The sequence below is a fragment of the Temnothorax longispinosus genome, chromosome 5 (assembly GCF_030848805.1).
Source record: "Temnothorax longispinosus isolate EJ_2023e chromosome 5, Tlon_JGU_v1, whole genome shotgun sequence".
NCBI classification, from domain to species: domain Eukaryota; kingdom Metazoa; phylum Arthropoda; class Insecta; order Hymenoptera; family Formicidae; genus Temnothorax; species Temnothorax longispinosus.
The window spans coordinates 17,258,529-17,279,124 of NC_092362.1; the positions used below are offsets into that span (position 1 = coordinate 17,258,529).

At 40.4% G+C, this 20,596-nt stretch overlaps 1 protein-coding gene across 1 annotated transcript in view; it reads left to right on the top strand.

The window, feature by feature from the left end:
• Positions 1–2,807: 2,807 nt before the first annotated feature.
• Positions 2,808–20,596, top strand: part of Ptr (patched domain-containing protein) — a 28,995-nt gene continuing 11,206 nt past the window's right edge. Inside the window, exons 1-4 of the mRNA XM_071778792.1 lie at positions 2,808–3,778; positions 18,483–18,756; positions 19,219–19,429; positions 19,554–19,742. Of these exons, the coding sequence (XP_071634893.1) occupies positions 18,483–18,756; positions 19,219–19,429; positions 19,554–19,742 (674 nt within the window). The 5' untranslated portion in view covers positions 2,808–3,778. The remainder of the gene's footprint in view (positions 3,779–18,482; positions 18,757–19,218; positions 19,430–19,553; positions 19,743–20,596) is intronic.

Consider the following 20,596-nt stretch of genomic DNA (forward strand, 5'->3'; position numbering starts at 1 on the left):
TTTCAGCTATAAGAAACTTCTTCGAGATATGGCATTACCCGTTAGATCTATTAGAATCTATCCTATCCATATAACTGTAACAGTATGTCAATTGTAATTTATATACAAGACGTATTCTTGAAGGTATACAAGAACACATCTTACACCTTAGAGCTATAAGAACATTCTTCGAGATATTTGGTATGGCATAAACCGTTAGGTTATTTACTAGAATCTATCCTATCTACATAACCGTAACAGTATGTCAATTGTAATTTATCCGTAAGATGCATTCGTAAAAATACATGAATGCATCTTATACCTTATTATTCGTATTTTATTATTCGTAAAAATACAAGAATGCATCTTATACCTTAGAGCTATAAGAAAAGATATTTGATATGGCACGTAGCCCGTTAGGCCTATTATTAGAACTTATCTAACTATAACAGTACGTTAATTGTAATTTGTCTGTAAGATGCATTCTTAAAGGTACAAGAATGCATACCTTATATTTTAGAGCTACAGGAAAATTCTTAAAGGTATTTAGTACGCCGTAATCCGTTAGGTTTATCGTTAGGATCCATTACGCTCCCTCGATCTTGTACGTCGTGAGACGAGGGACCTAAATGTGATTTTTCCCAAGAATCTACCTGCACAGGTAGGCTCGAGGATCCTTCGGCGAATAATCTTTGGACACCTGCTTGCATTTGTTATCTGACTAAAAAAATCGATCCTTTTTCTCGTCATGCCTATTTTATAGCAGTTCCGTAAAAGAAGACCCTTCTCAATTCGTTCGTTTTCGTTATTCCTTTTTCGAAACTACGAGGTAAATGCATTTCCAGCTGAATTACAAAAATATCGTAAGGCAATTGTCATTGGGATTATTTTTGAAAAGAAAATCATCATCTTTCTTTATCGTTTCTTCCTTTTACTATATTGTTTAAAAAAACATAATCCCCAGACTCGAATGTAAATGAAATATCTTGTAGGTACTTTTTTAAATATTCCTCGATAGTTTTGAAGAAACAATTTTATTAAAAAACGAACTAATCATGCAGTTTAGCAATTCAGAAGAATAAAATTGAATATTCATGATAGTTTCGAAGAAGCGATTTTATTATAGAACTATTCGCGTAGCGTAGCAGTCCAGAAGAATTAAATTGAAAATAAACAGGTTTCTGAAACAACATTTTTATCGCCAACTTCTCTATTTATATTACTTTTAGAAATGGATTCCGCGATGAAAATTCGAACCACGCGAAATTAACGAAAAAGGAATACACGTTGAACGAAACTCGCCGAATAAAATCACGTTGGTTCGTTTTAACGCTGAATAAATCCTCGAGGAATTTCCCCGGAGTAGTGTGGATATATCCGCAAATATATTGGTTATCGCGGCACGATCGAGTCGATCAAGCGCGAAAACGTGACGTAAAAGGAAACGCCAGGTCGCGGAGTGCAGTAAATGCGCTGCAATATAGCTGGTTCGGTCCCGGGTCCCGGCGACTCTTATCTCATCCGTCGTAATCTACAACAAGGGGTGGAAGGTCAGGCCCGGGTGTCTTGACGTTCTCCGGCTAGATAATGCGTGTATTTACGGCTTATCAATTTTCCTTTGTCCCTCTTAATGCGCGCGCGCGCGCGGGGCTTGTTATCGTCGACGTTGCACGCGCGCACGGTATGGACCAGTTCGATCGCTTTCACGCGCCACGCCGAAAAATAAAACCGCGTATCACACGAGAGGTATATCGCGGATGTTCTGGTCGCTCGACTAACGGTACGTCGATTGGAAGAGAAAGAGAGAAACTATAATTCGCGATAAGAAACGGAACGATAAGCAAAGAGAGAGACAACTACGGAGTTATTTAACGCTCCGAAGCGATCGATAATAGTGCGTCGACAACGTACGCGTGAAAATATACGTTTGATGATGAGAAGAGGAGAAGGGGGAAACTTTTTGAATGGAGTTTAATAATGATTTACTTGCGGGCGATCGTCGGGACGTTTAACGTCAATTAAAGTCGGTTAAACCCTCAAGACGCCGCGACTCGCGAACGATGGCCGCTCGCATCGAAATTCCCCCGGGAAGGAATCGCTTTTAGTATTTATTTAAGAATATGTAACTAAAAAGTCACAAATATAATTCGTTACGATCTTCATTCGGTTGACGAAGGAAGCGCGAGTCAAGGCTGTCTACTTTTTAGGAAGGGAAAAGAACATATAAATATTTATCACGCATTAATTTTTCTTATGTATCGGAATTCCATGAAATATTAATCACATTCGGTGAAAATAATAAGAAAGTGTTTTTTTTCTCGTAACAACTTTTCTTTTCCGTCTTCCTCTCGAAATGTCTTATTTTTAGATGATCTTTCGCCGTATCCTTGACTCAAAATCACCTCTGCCTCTGCCGTTCTTCGGTTTATCTCGGCTAGAACGCAGAGGAGTCGCGAACGTCGTGATTTCGCGGCCGGAATGCCGTTTCCCCCCCGAGATATCGGGCAATATACGGGAACATATATATACCGGTCAGTTGTTCGCCCGGTGCAACGCGCAACGCGCAACACAGAGCGTAACAAAGCGCCGAATCGATTACAATCTATTACGTAAATTTAATGAAAGCGGGATTTCGTTTCGAACGTCGTTGCCCCTCTCCCCCTCCCTTCCCCCCTCTCCGTGACGTTTTCGCGAAACGACGACGACCGTCGTTTATGTTGCGACGCGTCGCTGACCGGTCCGGCAAGGAAGTGTCAAACTAGATAAGCGCGGCGCGGCCACACTCATCACTTCCGTTTACCACGGATGCGGCTATACGCTCCACGCGTTTGAGTCGCATCGGCCGAGAGAAGATCAGAGCTCATCTCCGAGATTATACAGCGCGGTCCATAAGCCGCCGTCCGTCCGTCTCCTTCGAGAGCTTTCCTCCGGTTTCTGCCTTTCGAACGGCAGCGATTCCGCAACCGCGCGGCCGTTAAATAATTAATTTATTACGTAAGATTCGGAAATTAAATATAAAAGAACTTACGGGTAAGGGATTATATTATTTATCAATAATATTTCGCTCGCGATAAAACGAGAAAAACATCAGGACGTCGTCTGCTTTAATTGAACATCGGTTGAAGGATATTAATTATAAGAAAGAGCAGAGAGATTTTCAGGGTAGCTCGCAGGACTTTCTTCGGCCGGACGAGGAAATTTCCTCGGGATGAGGTAATTTTTTTTTCGAAATTCACGCGAACGCGAGCTCCTCTCCGCTTCCCGCGCCGTGGATCTCGGCGCGCGTGGAACGCGCATACACGCCTCGGCGGTGAGCGGACGGAGCGGACGCGCGCCTCCTCGGCGGGCCCACGAGGGAGCTGAGCGCGAGCAGGTACGAGCGGAATCTCGAGCGACGCGCCGAGCAGTTCGTATCCCGCTTCCCGCCGACGACGTTCGCGTTCCGCGCCGCTCGCCTTCACGCTCGCTCGCCCCCCCCGGCAAACGAATTCTCCGATCTCCGTCGATCATGACACGCGGACGGACGAGGACGTGCAGGTGAAAGACGTTTTTTTTCCCCCGCGCCCCCCGCCCCTTCCACCCTGCCCGTCTGTCCGACCGAGGAGGATAAGAGGGACACGCGGACCCAAGTGCCACCGCGAGGGAGAAAAAGGAGAAGCGACGAGAGGAAGAGGAGAAGAAGAAAAGATCGATATCGGCTCGGATACCGCCGGAAGATCTAGTTGGTGGTGACAAAGTTTGTTGTGGAGAGAGAGTTTGTGGAGGGTTTAACGCGCTTCCGGCCGAATCGAGGAGCAAGGTAATTGTCACCGAATCGATCTCGAGCGGGGAGGGGAGGGGGGATTAATCTCGGATTTTTGCGCTCTCGCGACTGGAAGTGCGCGAGTGAGCCTTGAAGCACTCTTCTGCTTTCTCTTCCCGTTAGAATCTTTGTTGATGTTTTTTTTATCGGCGTCCATTGCCGAAATCGCGAAGAAGTATTTTTGCTAGAGAACCTTGTACTTTTATACAGATATGTATATTTGTATATATATATTTTTTTTTTCAATTTCTTTGCATGCGCGACGGTTAAAGTAGATAAGATATAATTGCAGGAAGCAAGAGCGAAAATGATTTAACGCAAGTAAATAATACTCGCGATACAAGCAATTAATACAAGCAATTAATACCCGATTGAATATACCGATTTGCACATAATGCACAGCTTCTCCTTCTTATCTTAACATCCTCCGTTTGATCGCTGCTTTCGGAATTTGAAAAAAAAAAATGAAAAAGAAAACGATATGGGCGTTTACGTGCTCGCGCTTTTGAGGAGAGAAAGCAGAATAGAAATAATTTGTAGAAAGTGACGACGAGGAAAACGGACTTTACCGCGGGGCAATTAACGAGCTTGAATTAATTGCACAATTCGTATTGTTCGGTAAGTAGTGACGCTTAAGCGAGTCGTAATCGTTCGTCAAGCCGTCCGTGACGTTCATTGCAAGTTAAACGCGAGGATACGATATTACGGTGCCAACCGGAATAAAAACCGGACGCCCTCAGCCGGCGCGCAATCGCGAATCGGCGAATCGGTCGAGTTGAATTTTCCCTCTAAAGTTTACGAAACTTGTAGAATCGACGTTACGGCGCGGAAGATAACGGGGAACAAACGCCGTATATCTTACGGAACATATTTCCAAATTTGGGGAGATTAATTAATGAGTTGGTTTCCCGTTAAAGGGGAAGCTCTCTCTCTCTCTCACTATCGCGGAAGAGAGCTTCTCGTATAAACAGGAAGTGCTTTTGTTATTATTACGATTAAGTTATGCCCGCGTAGTTTGGTGCAAGCCTTAGTCATCGTTTACGCTGTTATAAGCCCCGCCGTCGACTCACTTTCGTGTTAACTCATTGTCTCAGAACCACTTATTATCTTATTAGAGGCCATTGTACCGTCTCTAAATAATAAAATGACTGGCGGCCGTAGTGGAAATCGGTCGTTTCGAGGATCCACGGAAGTCGGATTTTTTGTGCAAGTGGTGGATCCCGTGTCGCGCAGGATGTGCAAAATAAAAATGTTATTCTTGTGCCAATATTAAAATACAAGACATTTTTTGTAAAACGACATTTTTCGTTCCTCTCTAACGCGCCTATCGAAATAAATCACACAAAACGGATTATCGAGTTCTCGTTTGCTTTAAATTTGGGTATCGTAAAACCTGCACCGTGTAAATCCAAGTGTGTTATTTTAGTTGAAGCTCTTCATGCATATTTCTTGCCGTTTTAAATCATGTCGTGTTTAACACGATTGGACGTATTATCTTTTAATTTAATACGATTACACGTAGTAAATGACGTAATTTAACAAATAAAGAAACACGTAAAAAGATCTTCAGTCTAATGTGTCATTTTTAGACGTTTATACGTGGATTTGCGGTGTAAAGAAACCGCTTTTATACAGCAAATTACAAGTTCAGTACAATTAGATACGGATGTGTAATAACTGCGTCGCCAAATTGTCGATTGATTACTTATCAGCTTGTAGCAATAAAAAATATCAATTTGAACGTGATATCCAAAAATGTCGATAAAGTTGTTTTTTCCTTTTTCTTTTTTACTCGAATATAATCTGCACTTACGCTGCGAATAATATTTACGTTTTATTCCGGTCACAATTCCGTGCATTCCGCAATGCAGTGGAGCAAAGATTTCAGTCGGTTGTAAAAAAAAAAAGTATTGCTCTCCAACAACGGGTCAATCAACCGCGCGCTGTTGATATATTCCTTGAACATCCCCGTCCCCGTAACAAATTGTTGACCTCGGAGGGTCGGTGGGGAATTGCATATTACTGATCGGCAAATCCGTAGCGAGGGGACGATGCTGATATTCGCAAGGGCCTCCTCCATCGATCATTTTCTCGCCGCGCCGTGAAAATCATTCCGGAGAGAGAGCGGCCGTAAAATGTTGCTGCGGGACGTCCGTCGCTTTCAAATTTCGGTTTTTCGCTTATGAAAATAATCTCCGGATTCTTTTCGAGGCACGACGTGTCGAGCTTTCAGTCGGAAACAAGAATTTTTCCGATAAACTATCGAATTCGGATAAAATCTACCCCGATGAAAATTACTAGGCACTCTCATAATCGTTGTGCTGTACTAAATCTAACACAAGGAAGGACTTCTATTGTTTAAAAGTTGTCTACGTTCATTATTATGAACGCGTTTTATCCGTTTATTTTTTATTTCTCTCAATAATAATAAATGTTATTTAGAAAAAACTTTAATAGGTCTAATAATAGTTATATAATTATTTATATAACTACTTATTATATAATTAACTATATAATTATAAGAGTTATATAAATAATTTTGGCCAGTGCTGTATTTCCGATATTTGCAAGATACGTTACAAAATTACTCCAATTGAAATCGACAAGGCCGATCCTGCGCGATGAGAGAACCTGGTAATTCTCTGAGAAAGTGCTGTCAGGCGATTTCGATCGGAATAAATGTATGAGATCGAGCCGGTCGCATAAATAACAAGAGAGTTAGTAAGAAATATACAGATATTTATACACCGTGACATTATAAAAAGAAATACTGCCTATACATAAAAATCAATCAAAACGTCAGCGACGCGCTAACCGCACCGCACCGCGCACCAAGCGCGGCGCGACGAAGACGCGCTCGCGTCCTCCATCATCTGCCAGTCGCCCTGAATTTTATCGCGATTTATTCACCGCTCGTCCGCCGATCCGATCGCCACGATTATCGTCCGGAGATAATCGTTTCTTTTTTTTTCCCTCCTTTTTTCTTGCATCGAGCATTACCATCGCCGTCCGTGTCAGTCGCGCGTAACGATATTCTACGCGCGACTACCAGTTCCTCGGACGCAACTGGAGCGAGTGCGAAATCAACGTTTTCGCGTGCTATCTATCTCCCCGCGAAACCGGAGCCGCGAATCCGAGCGAAGCGAAGCGAACGCCCGCCCGCGCGCGCGCGCGCGTAAATTACAGTCGATTACGGACTGCAGTTTTCTGAGGATCCGAATGGACCGCAACTCGCGCGCGGGAACACTTACGCAATCTATTTAAATTAGAGAAAAGCGCGCGTCGGGAAGAGAGAGAGAGAGAGAGAGAGAAAGAGAGAGAGGGCCCTCCCTCGGCCGTCCGGTACCGTTCCTCAGGGGCCCGTCGCCGCGCGTGCACCAACACGTCGCCTCGCCGCGCGGCCGATTCTCCGTAACCGATAAATTAAACGCACGGGATATCTCTTCCGGTTTGAAAGCACGCGACTGCGCACGACCGGAGCGCGCGGAACTGCGTCGACGGTAACCGTTTCATCGGAAGAAATCGAGCGAGCGATCGAGAGCGGCGCGTTACGCCGCTACGCCGCCGCACTGGCGAGAACCGCCGTTCCCCAACGTGAAAATGTCTCATTGTTCCATCCGATAATAATGATTCAAATCGGTGAGTCAAATTGTAAACTCGGTGTATGATTTCATCCGGCGTATAGCGGAGCTCTTGGTCCCGCAAATTCTTCTCCCGTAAAACAATCTCTCGCGCCACTTTTCGCTCCCTCTCTATGAATTTTACGTTAAATGTTAATTCTAATAGCGTTTTGTGCACTATTAAATTCGTAGTGTCAAATTGTACTCAATTCAAATCTTTTTTTATCATTCTTATAAGTCGCCACACATGCACTGTTCTTACTAAAAAATATTAATTTAACTAAATGAAGTTAAATCAATAAGTTTCGGCGCACATGGTAGTTAAAAATAACCAAATGTTATTTAACTCGAAGTATTGGTTTAAATTTTATCCTTCAATATTTAACAATATATGTGTAATCCATTTTTTTATTCAATCTATTTATCAAGTGAATTGAAGAACGTCTGTTGCGTTATTGATACTCTTAAATTGCGTAAATTGTAAATATATAAGTAAACACGTATAAATACTCTTTGACTTAAACTCGGAGATTTTATAGCCGATTTTGCAAAGAAAACCATCGGATGATTTATATCTAACTTCGCAAACGTTCATAACTTCAGAAGGTTGCAACCGCGAGTAAATCAATCTTATAAATACTTAATTTTGCGCAAGTAAGTACCAAAAGATCGCTTTCGCAGAGTTCTAAAAAATCGAAGGCACGTCTATTTAAGTCTCCGCTCAGTACAGTTTTCAGCTCTAGGTCGCGACAGGTGTAGTATGTTTACTTGATTTTAGATTGATAATGATCGCATACACTTATACTCATTATAGATTTATGTCACGGTAATAAAGTTCACCGCGACGTAGAGAGCAACATAATTCACGCTCACATGCGTGAAGCAACCGAAGCGTCAACTTTTTCCTCGACCGAGAAGCGAGTGCCTCCTGAGGAATTTCTTTTTATAACGAGGCGTTGATCGAGGATTTACCTTATTATACACGCTACTACACGTGGCCTTAGGCGCGATCAAATTGTATACCCCGATAAATATTATCTCCATAATTAAACCATCGAACGGAATAGAAATAATAATAATAATAATCTATATACTGGCAAGCCGAGAAATTTGCGTGTTTATCCTTACCTACATCCGTTCCGGGTAAAATGTAAACTTTAAATTATCTATAAGTTTAATAGCGCTGAGGTGTAAAGGCGTCACCTTGTAATTTTAGATTTTCAAGGCATTTCCGTTGGATTCAAAATTATTTTTGGATTAACATTATACCTAGCTTTAGACCTTCGGTAACGCTTGGAAAAAGTCGAAGGGATAGATAGGTGTGCAACGGTGCAAAGGTGTGTGTTCCGGTCCGCTAGCACACGTGGCGATAACGCGCTTATAAATATGCGCGACGCACGCGAGTTATAAAAGCTCGATTTACGTACGTCATTTTAAGAAACGCAACCCAACCTTGTCCCGATTCCCTTTCTGCAATGATCGCTCGCAACGATGGACGAGTCGCGACGCGATTTTGCAATAGTTCACGGCTTTGAAAACAAAAAAGAACAAAGAGAAAAGAATCGATCATATATGTAGCATTATGCAGCCGTTCAACCCTTTCGCCGTCGAAGACGCCGACTATAGAGAAACGAGGGAACCCCGAACGTGCACACTTACGGGTATAAAGTGAATTCGATATGGTTATTTTATATTCTTCGTAAACACTTACACGCGCGTTCTGGACCGATGCAAAATATCTTTCAATGACTTAAGCAACGTTTAGTCACAATTGTTGACTCTTGCGAATATATTTTTACGAGTTTCCGATCGCCACGTTGGTCTGAGTTTTTCCGATCTACAATCCATTCTTCGACCAACTTGTAGAATTTATTCTTCTTCAACGAAAGCATTAACGAGAATGAGATCGTTTATCGTGACTTTCTAGTCTTTCTATAGTTTATTGCACCAATATACGATTTAATGTTAGCGTATATAACAAAAAAGGTCTGTTTATCATATATATACTTTTTTCTGCAAAATGCACACGATGAAAGAAAAAGAATAGCAACAATAAATACTTGTATTAATAAGAATATAAAGGAGGCCAAACTTTCAGCTGCCTCTCTGCTTGAAAACGGACAACTTCTTTGTCCACAAGTGACCAACCTTGCTACCTGTGACTGCAATAATTCGAATCTAGGTTTAGGTCCCGTACCAGGTTTAGGTCAATAACCTTCATTAGGTTTAGGTTAACATACCAGAGATATCCGGGTTTTCTCGCAAACGAGAAAAAATTCTTTTAATTCTGCGTTCAAATCTGTTGGTTACGAAAATATTTCTTTTGGAAATACTATACAGTTCTACTACGCGTTTAAAGAGATTATTTTATGAAAAACTTTAAAATCTTCGGAATTTACTTTTCTTGTGTACTTTCTTTTAAGTTTTAAATTTTAAAGTGTAGCTTGAATATTCAACGTATACATATAAGAAAATGTTGACATATTAGTATACAAACTTAACACAATAATCATAAAAATATTTAAATTTTAAGATCTTTTGGTTTTTAAAACAAAATAAATAAAATTACGTATTTTTTATCAATTTAGACGAAAAACGCAAAAATAATAAAACTAATTTAAACTTTTTCCTTACACAAGATATCACAAAGTAAATACGTAATTTTAACATATACGCGATGTCCCGCGATCGACGATCGTATATAAGTTGTTCGATCTCTTACATTTCATAAATCGTCGATGCGCGCATCGAGATATTTTCACTTACAATAAGATAAAATCGACACACCAAGTTGTCCAGAGAAGCTGTCATTAAAGTTATCACACGTCGCGTTCTTATATACATGCATGCAGCCTTGGACAATTACTTTCACACACGCGCGCGCACAAATATTATATTTTTATATAGTTTTTCCCTCGTTTAAAATTAAAATTAACTCTCGACGCGCGACTATATAGATATAGATAGTAGGGATAGGTCGTGTTGCGGGACAAAAAACTGTATTATTGTCGCCGTGATTGCGGCGCCGTGATTGCGAAGCCGCGATTGCACCGGCTCGCCTTCGAGAGGAAAAAGACTTGGGACTTGTCGGGCTGAACGAGTTACCGCGGGTCTCTCCTATTCGGGGCACTCGAGGCGATCCCAAGTATGCTTGTTACTTTCGTAATTTTATTGCCGAAGCTGCATCTCGGCGCTGGCGCTCGGCCGTGTTGCATGCCCGGCTATTTTTCTCGGGCATAAATCTCCCGTGTGTCACTCTCACTTTCATTTTGCGTAAGGTATATCCGGGATATATCGAACGAAATGAAGTCGTTCACCGCGAGAAAACTACTCGAGAGCTCAACTACTGGAAACGAGGGATCACGTAATCTTTTTTTATAAAATCGCGCGGTCATCGCGGGATAAATGGACCTGAGAAAATGTTCGGAAGCTATCTGCCTATACACTGTTGAACATCGAAGGATGAGATTTAAACCAATACCTTGAGTACTCCCCCTGTGTATCGAAATTTATTATTTTAACACATTGGTTTAGTTAAATTAACATTGTTTTAGTTAAATTAACGATATATCGAGTAGGAGCAGTGACGACCTATAGGAATGATTAAAAATGAATTAAATTGAGTATAACTTAACACTATGAATTTAAAAGGGTATCGAGGCTTCGGGAGGGAAGAGGTTCTAGCGTTTTTAATGGCTTCAGGAATCGGGAAACCTGAAATTTTAAACACGCGTAAATTTCAATGGACTTTTTATTGCAAGAATTTGAGATCTTACATTAAAGACTTCTGATCGTATGACTTTAAGAATTCGATCGATCCCTCCGATCTCGTTCGATCGGTTTCCACAAAGTCGCGCCCAGCGGTGAAATTACGAAACTGTCTGCGACGACAGGCGGAAAAACCACTATCCAGTAAAACGAACGTGAACCTTTGTGACGACAAAAGTACATTCTGGCGAGAGGGATGCACATTCCCGAGAGAAAGGCGATCGAGGGCGTTTAGGGACGTTTAGAAAGGGCCGCGGCGCGCGAAGAAGAACGAAAGCGCCGCGCCGCCCGTAAATAACAAAATGGAAAATTCTCTTCTTAGTCACGGCATACTTTCACATCGACACGCTGCACTTGCTTATCGTTAAAGGCAGAGAAGAATCGGGCGTGCGCGCGCGCGCGCACCCGTTCGTTCTTGGGCACGTGCGTAGGCATTTACGCACTTGCGTGCGGTGTGTCGCGATCGCGTATGTGAAAGGTATTTCACGAAAGGACAAGGGAGGCTGCGGTCGCTAATCGGCGCTGCGATTGCGACAAGCTAGAAAATGCTGTCGGCGTCGTTTACTATTAGTTATTAGTATAACGATCGCGCAAACGATGCAAATTGCAATGATAATGATTATATTGCAGGTTGCCGATCGCGGGGATTAGATTCGGCGATAATCAATAGATATTTTTCATAGCGCGCGCGTAAAATCATATATATCCATTAAAGGTTGCGAGACAAAAAAAATTGCGACACGATAACGGGGTGACGCGTATTGAATACGGGCGCTCGGTGTCGTACGCGTATTGCTAATTGCACGACATTTACGCAAACTCCAGATGTTACTTTCAAACGAGCGCGAATGTTTCAAACAAATCGCGTTTCCCGTTGACTAATGAGGTGGACGTAAACGATTAAATGATTTAAATAAACGGTAACGAATAGTGACGTAACGATCGCGTAATATTTCAATCGCACAATGGCCGCGCGTGTACTTTATTGATCGTTAAAGGCTCTTGATTGACATTCAATTTTCCTAGGCTGTTACGATTCGTATTTTGACAACGGTAATAATATTTGAACGAAATCCTTTACTTCGACCGAACACCTTGAGTGCTTTTTAAATAAAGACTGCCAGTTCGGTCGAAGTGAAGGATTTTGTTCATTTATTACTCACTGGCGAAGGAAAAAGGATCTTATCTGTGGTAATAATATTCGTGGCGAGAAGAAGGACAAGCGTAGAGTCCGCGATCACGCTAAATGTAATAAATATCAGCCGGCCAAAATCAATATTACGGCAACGGAGAGAGTGGAAGATGAATTGTGTCTTAAATTAAAAACTCGTTCACCGATTCACTTTCAGTCACTTGAGCGTATATAGTTCGCTAACTCCGGCTAGTCACCAGGAAGTAATCACTCTTACGCTTGAATATACTCCTTATGCTTGAATATACTTTCCCTGTGTTGCCGCGAGTTTTTATCCGTATAATTTCATTCCCACTGAATCCATCGGTTATTATAGTAATATTAGAAGGCAGTGCAAGGAAAGTTGTTTTTATCATTAAACATGAAACTGCAATGATTACGAAACTCAAGGGGCAACAATTATTGTCAATAAATGATACTTCCACCAGACATTTACGACTAATAAGTAATAGAAAATAGCATGTTGTAACAATAAATAAAATGCGACTTGTCTTTGTTACTTTTGTTATTAAAATAATTTTCTCCTGGCATTCATTTACTATTGCACTGAGTTAATAACGTCAATGTGTCCGCCGTCGACGAAAATTATTACATGCAATATTTCACGAATCGGGAGATTTCGACGTGAATTTGAATAATTAAAATTCTGCGAGCGAACCGTTAGGGAACGTGTCTTACATTTTTAACTGTCATTTGGAACCGCAGGATTTAATCATTAAATTGGCATTTTGACGGACCGATAGTTTATTACCCGACAGCTCTACAAATATCTTTTTTATGTAAAAGAAATACACTTTTCTAGAATAAATAAAAGATCTCTCTCGGCAAGCTCACATCTATCATTTTATCCATCTAAATGTAATTATTCTTGATTATCATTATACAGATTATTATTTTTTTTAGATTTTTTTTTAAGAAAGTTGTTATTACTATGTGCGCCGGGATGTAGGATATGTTTACTGTACGAATCGATTTCAGTGATATAATTTTATACTGTTAAATTATATTAAGTAAAGGATGAAATTTAAATCAATACTTTGAATTATATCACATTTTGTCTATTTTTACCATGTGTGTCGAAGTTTATTATTTTAATACAGTAATATTATTTTAACTCCATTGGCATTGGTTTAATTAAATTAACGTTGTTTCATTAAATTAACGACATATTGAGTAAGAGCAGTGGCAACCTATAGGAATGGTTAAAACTGATTCAAATTGAGTATTTGAGACTACGAATTTAACAGTGTAACTTTAGATTTGTATAGCATCGCAAATTCTCGATATTACAAAATTTTAATCATGTTCATTCATATCAAAACGTTCTTGCGTGATATTATAATCTTCGAAGATTCTCTTTTTCTATCACAGATCCTATCGCACTTGACGCCTCGATGATAGGTCACGCAAACTTCTTCTTGTATCGTCGATTTTGTATTACGTGTCTTCTTTATATATATTCCTTATATATTTTCTTATTTCGTAGTACGCTTCTCATAGATCCTGTTTTATTTCAGCAAGTGCTTAAAATTTGATGCAGGTCTATTGCAAAATTCATCACGACTCCCTAAATCTGTTTTTAAATGCGCGATATGAGTAAATAGGTTTGTAAATTCCAGTCTCGAAAGTGTTACGCCTTCTTTCTTCTTTTTTCCACACAAATTTCTACATCTGTTGCGAACACCTCGGCACGGCAGGTTCTACATTCCGCAAGTTCTTGTATACGGAAATTATTCAGGGCAATATGTTCGTTTATCGATACTATTATTGGTCGCTAGAAAACGTGATTTTCCTAGCTCATAATCGCTGTTAAAGAGTCAAGAAGATATCAGCGTGTGTCCTAGTGACCTAAAGATAATAATCTGTCGTAACAGCGCGTACTTCGATCTTCCGCTGCAGAGAGCTCTTCGTTTATAAAATGCGATGATATCAATGACAGTAAATAAGATCAAGCTATAGTCAGGCCAGTGCGATTGAGACCAGTACATACTAATTATTATACAGATCATTGTTCAATAAAGTTTATTGATTTATTCTCAACTATCACCTCATATACTTTAATATAATAATTATTATATATAATTTCGCGCGAGAAAAGACAAAAATTGTTTAGCCGATATGTCACTGTTTCGAATTTTCTCATCTCTCTGCTTCTTTAACGAGTCAATTAAACCAACGAAACTATTTTAATTACGTCTGTTATTAAGACAATAACTGTCAGTCTAAATAACCCCGGTTATCGCAGCTATTTATTCAGATCAGGTCAGAGTTATTCATACCGATAAAATCGCGAAGCAATTGTCTTTGGAGAGCTCTAACACAAAGAGACGTGTGAACAGTATTCAAGATATCGTATATTTTCTTTCGTCATCGAAACTTGAAAAGATCAACATTGAGCGTATAAATTATACACGTAGTATACACGTAGATACCGATAGCTCTTTTCCCACCTTGCACCCGCCGACGGGGTCGGCGCGGCGCCGCGCCATGCAGATGCTACCGGTGAACCTGAGACCGCACGTACGGCAAAAGCAATTGTTACGCGATGTTATTCAATCGTTTCTAAACGGGCCAGCAACGACGACGGTGTGCGGCAGGTCGGGATTACCCAATGGTAGCCTCAACGTGACTTTCTCCGCGCGAAACACCTGTGCACCGCTGGCACTGGCCTCTGAACTTCTGCCTATTGGCGACACCCCGTGTTTCCCCCCTTTTCTTCGGCTAAGGTACGCGATGGAAAATCCACGGGCAGGATCGAGCGGTTTTAGAAAGTCCGCTCCCCTATGCGCGAATCTACATACCCGTGGCGGCCGTTTGCCGTTTCGTGTCGCAAAACTACGGTCCAGGCTGGTACCGAGCTTTCCCGGGGAGATTTATGGTGCTCCTTATTTCGTCGGGAATCGATTTATACGGAAATTTATGAAGAGGTTTGCGACGATATTGATGCAACGATTCAGCGAAAAAGCCTTGGACGGAGCCCTCTGTTCCGATGAATTCGACCAATTCAGGATTTTACAACCGTGAACGCTTTATTTGGATAGCCTGTCCGAAAAGAAATACTTAAATTAAAGTATTATATTAATTAGAGAGAAAAACATCATTTACGGCCCAAATCTTGATAGTCTAATAATAAATATTGTGTGAATTTTGTATACTTTTTTTCTAAACTCATAGTGAATTCGGTTGGACGCACCAGTGCGCACTCAGTGCACGTTAAAGCCATCGTACACAAATCAACGTAAAGTGTATGTTTAATATAAACGGGTCACGAAATTCTCAATATTCTTCATTGTACTATTTGGTAAAACATATATCGGGCATTTTATCAGTCGAAATATTTGCATTTTACTTTAAATATTAGAGATTAAATCAGTGTGCAACTGATGCGCACTGGTGCGTCCAACTGAATTCGCTATAAACTATAAAATATTAAATCCCAGGATATTCGAGATATTTAAGACGTCAGGATAATTTGATACCTCGATAGGACTATCTCCGCGAGAAATCTCCGTCTGTTTTCGGCCCGCGGCTGACGTCGATTGACGTAAGTTGATGTGATTAAAAACTCCGCGAGTTACCGTATATTTCTATATACGCAAAATGAATTAAAACCCATCTCGGAACTTCAAGGTGAGGAGACGAACGTGCGTGAAAATCTGACGAAGATGATTCATTCTCCTTCGGTCGTGTCATGTAATCTTGCCCCCTTATGAGGGCACCATCGTCCCGTGAAAAAAGGCTTTGTGTCGGAACAAAAGATGCGGGATTCTCGTTTCGATCGAAGGGTTTTCGATTAAAAACCACCCAACCGTACTCCTTCATTAACCAAGGGGGAGGGAATCCTCTCTCCTTCTCTTTTTCTTGATTAATTTTGATGTTTCGACGATAACAAAGCCGGAAAAAGGTATTTATATTATATCATTATGGCTATTTCAATTTGATTGTACATTTGATTGTATATATTAATTTTGCAAGTAACTTGGAGTAATTTTATTACGATCGGTTCTATTTTGTCATTACGTAGGAATATGAGAGACCAGTCGGGAATCGGGAACCTTATTGAATTACTAATGGATACGGTGTTATGAATAGCAACGAGTTTAAACGAAAATCGATTAAGAATCGTTTACGCCGCGACATTGGTCGGCTAAACTTGTTTAATTAACAGCGGTAAATTGAAAATCTATTTTAGATTAACTTGAGATAATTACGCGATTTTTATTTTTCTATACAGGATGGAGATATTCTATATGTGGAAGGATTAAAACATCTTATAATTTTTATCGTATTGTCAATGAATATAGGTTCGTAGATTATATATCAAACGGGATAAAAACATGATTGAAAGGATGTAGAAAAGAAGTATGAGAAAGGGAAAAGAAGATAAGAAAGAACGAAACTGAGCAATAAAGGATTAAAGTGCGTAAGCATTGCTGATTTCGTGAATGATCTGCTCCTATAAAGCACAGTCAATCTCGTTAAGTTTTCAGCACGCCGAACACGTAATTCTGAACAATGTAGGTCAAGTCTGACGACACTTTTCTACATGATTTCAATGACAATCATCCTAAATGCTTCTCTCGCACGAATCCTCCAATGCCTCAATCGCTTATAACCCGGGAACTAAAATTGACATTTCAATTTCGCACGCGCATATAAGTTTGGACTCTGCTATTCCAGAATTCTTTAGAAATCTGAAGGAAAGCGACGGGCTCTCTGTGAGTGTAACAATCCTTCAATCCGGTGTCTTATATTTCTGACCACGTGTCCCTGTTAAATTCTTCACCCGGCAAATTTCTCTCTGTCGGATATTATATATTTCGTGAAATCCGATATCGAAGATATTTTTGGTGCGTCTTAAATAAATTACGTCTCGTTTCACATTTTATTGACTTGTTTCGGTGAAATCTCATTTCCGCAAAACCGCGTCGTAAGAAGTCAAGCCGTGACTCTTTATGATACATGGATGACAAGTTTTTCCGCGCTTATTCTAACTTCGAGGAGCGTTGAATAAGCAAACAGCGCAATTATCATCAGGCGCGCTCGCCGATTTAAGCGAACAATAAATTTTTGTAACAACAACGAGAGAGAGAGAGAGAGAGAGAGAGAGAGAGAAAAAACACACACTATACGTTACGGCGCATTTTTTGCGTTGCGCGTTCAACGAACCATAAGTTGTTGAGATTCAATCTTGTACACAGCAATTCACCCAGCAACTTACTTTGCATTTACCGCGGTATATACGCGCAATGTGTTAGAAATGCAAAACACTAATTGGACAGCTCGGAACGTTTCTTGCGCGTGTAAAGCGTGCTTTCTACAGTTTCTACACAACAAACGATCTGTCGATCGCGGCTCATCCGAGGGGATCGTTTGCAGGAAGCGACTTATTGTTCCGACTCCATCATTCCGTAGACCGTTTGATTTGCGCTTTCAAATGACGAAGATTGGCGTAAATTTTTGTACATCCTTTGTTTTTTGCGAAATCTTAAAAAATGTCCCGGCAATCTGACCGTGTACAACTCAATAACCGTGTAACGCTTTTACAATTGTTAATAATTATCTTTTTTCTGATACCCATTCCAAAGAATTATCTATACTGTTAAATATTAAAGGATGAAATTTAAACCAATATCTTGAGTTAAATAACATTTTGTTACTTTTCACTACCCTGTATGTAGAAATTTATTATTTTAACACAAAACAGTATAATTTTAACTTCATTGGTTGAGTTAAATTAACGACATATTGTGATTTTTCCACATGCACCTCAGTTTTATTCTACCAAAACTGTTAAATATTAAAGGATGAAATTGAAACCAGTACCTCGGAGTTAAATAACCACTTTGTAATTTTTAACTACCATATGTGTTGAAATTTATATTTTATCATAAAACAGCACTATTTTAACTATATTGATTTAGTCAAATTATAAGGACATATTGAGTGGAGTGGTGACGTAAAGGAATGATTAAAAAAGACTCGAATTGAGTGTAATTTGACACTAAAAATTGAATAGTGTAGGTTAAAAGATTTTGTTAACTCGGTCTCGATCCTCGATATTCCAGCGACGTATCAGATGGAATAATGATTAACGGTTTTATTGTACTTTCGCTTTCAGATGTGGCACTTGACGTGCGTCGACGACTTCTTGAACCGCGCGTTTTACAAGGTTGGCCTCGTTGTCGGTCGACACCCCGGCTACTTCGTAATCGTGCCGATACTGCTGGCGTGCATATGTTTCACCGGCTACCAGAGGATACACTACGAAATCGACCCGGAATACCTCTTCTCGCCCATCAACGGCCCCAGCAAGACCGAGCGAGCGATAGTCGAGCAGTACTTCAAAGTCAATTACAGCCACCAATTCGATGTCAGCCGTATCACACGACCAGGTGAGAGTCTCGTCTCGATCCTGCCTGCCGTTCACGCGATTTCTTCGCCCGCGAGGAATCCAGCGAGCCTGTAATCCTTCCAGTCGAGAGTCGGCATAGATAAGATATATTCCTGACACGCCTATAAAATTCTTCTATACAGAAAAACTGTGTATCTAATTCTTTCTCGCTTTTTATTATTATTTTTTTTTCAATGCCTGGAGCAATCACAACTTTCAACATCGATCTTAAAAAGCGAATCTCAAGTGTGTCGTTATTTCTTAAAATAAGGTTTAACTTAAAAAAAAAATCTTTTAACTTTCTTGATTTCCATTATGAAATATTTTCATAATTGGACTTTCTACTAACTTTTTACCACGCCGCGCTTATAGGAAGGCAATACAGAAGCCAATGTTTTGCTATTGCCGGAAGAATGGTTTTATTTCCTAGTTAGTGATCGATTGAATCCGTTGCTTGTTGCAGGCCGATTCGGTCGAGTAATTGTAATTCCCAAGGATGGCGGGCATAATATGCTGAAGAGCGCGATTTGGCAGGAGCTACAACAGCTCGACTGGTTAATCAGGAACGTCACGGCCAAGTACGAGGACGAGGTGTTCACCTACGAGCAAATTTGTGCGCGATGGCTCGACGATTGCTTCGCCAACGACATTTTAGATCTACGTGTGATAATGAAGTATGCGAAACGCATTAACGAAATGAATAAATAAGTGATTCCGAATACGCAAAGGAGTAAAATGGCGTGTTTTAAAACAAACTGATTAATTCGCGTTTTAAATCGAGCCTCAAACTTTTTTCAGGGACGTGGAAAGGCGGGACGTGAATCTGACGTTTCCGTGGGTGTTCAATCCGGTCAACACCGGGGAGGCTCTTGTGCTCGCGCTGAAATTCGGCGGAAGCGTCGTCAATGCTGATTCCACCATCGAATCGACGCCTTCGGTGCAGCTCGCCTACTTCATCACCGCCGGCAGTCCACGGCAGGACGCAATGTAAGTCTTACCGATCACGCTCGCAAACACGTCGGTATTCGCTCGATGGAATTGGTCCAGTTATTTCAATCATACACGACGGCAGAGTAATGTCGACCGTTGTTTACCGACTCGGGAGTGTGCAAAGTCCATGAAAAAATATACGCGCTACGCGCACAAATACTACAGGACTTGCGGAATATTTTCACGTTAATAAATACCAGTAGCAAATTTCCATTTTCCAGATTTCGATTTTTGGCAAAAATATCTTAATATAATTATATGTCAAAAATTTAAATATTTACTGTTAAATTCGTACTGTTAAAATTATACTTAATTTCAGTCGTTTTTACCACTTTCATAGATCGCCACTGCTCGTACTCAATATGTCGTTTTTAACTAAAACAATGTTAATTCAACTAAACCAATGGAATTAAAATACTTAATACTGGACACACATGTTAACAAAATATTTTTAACTCAAGGATTGGTTTAATTTCATTCTTTAATATTTAACAGCTCTTGATTTAAAAAAATGTGTAAACGGCGGTCCAAGTTTTGTATATTTCATTTTGTTACGTCGCGTCGCATAGAACTGCAGAATGCATTTTTATGAGAGCTACAAGTCAAATTTTTCTGCTTGATAATCAGCTGTGCTCGTGGAAGTAGTATCTCATTAATTCGCCACATGGTCGTCGGTCGGACATGACCAATTGAATCATCTATTGCTATCAGCGGCGTCCGAGCAAATAATAAGTGTCTGTGATTCATCCGTGACCATATTATATTGCCCATTGTTATTGTTGAAGATGGTAAAGCATATATGTATATTGATGGTCTTCTAGCCATATTTGTTTCGGATACATTTTGACCGT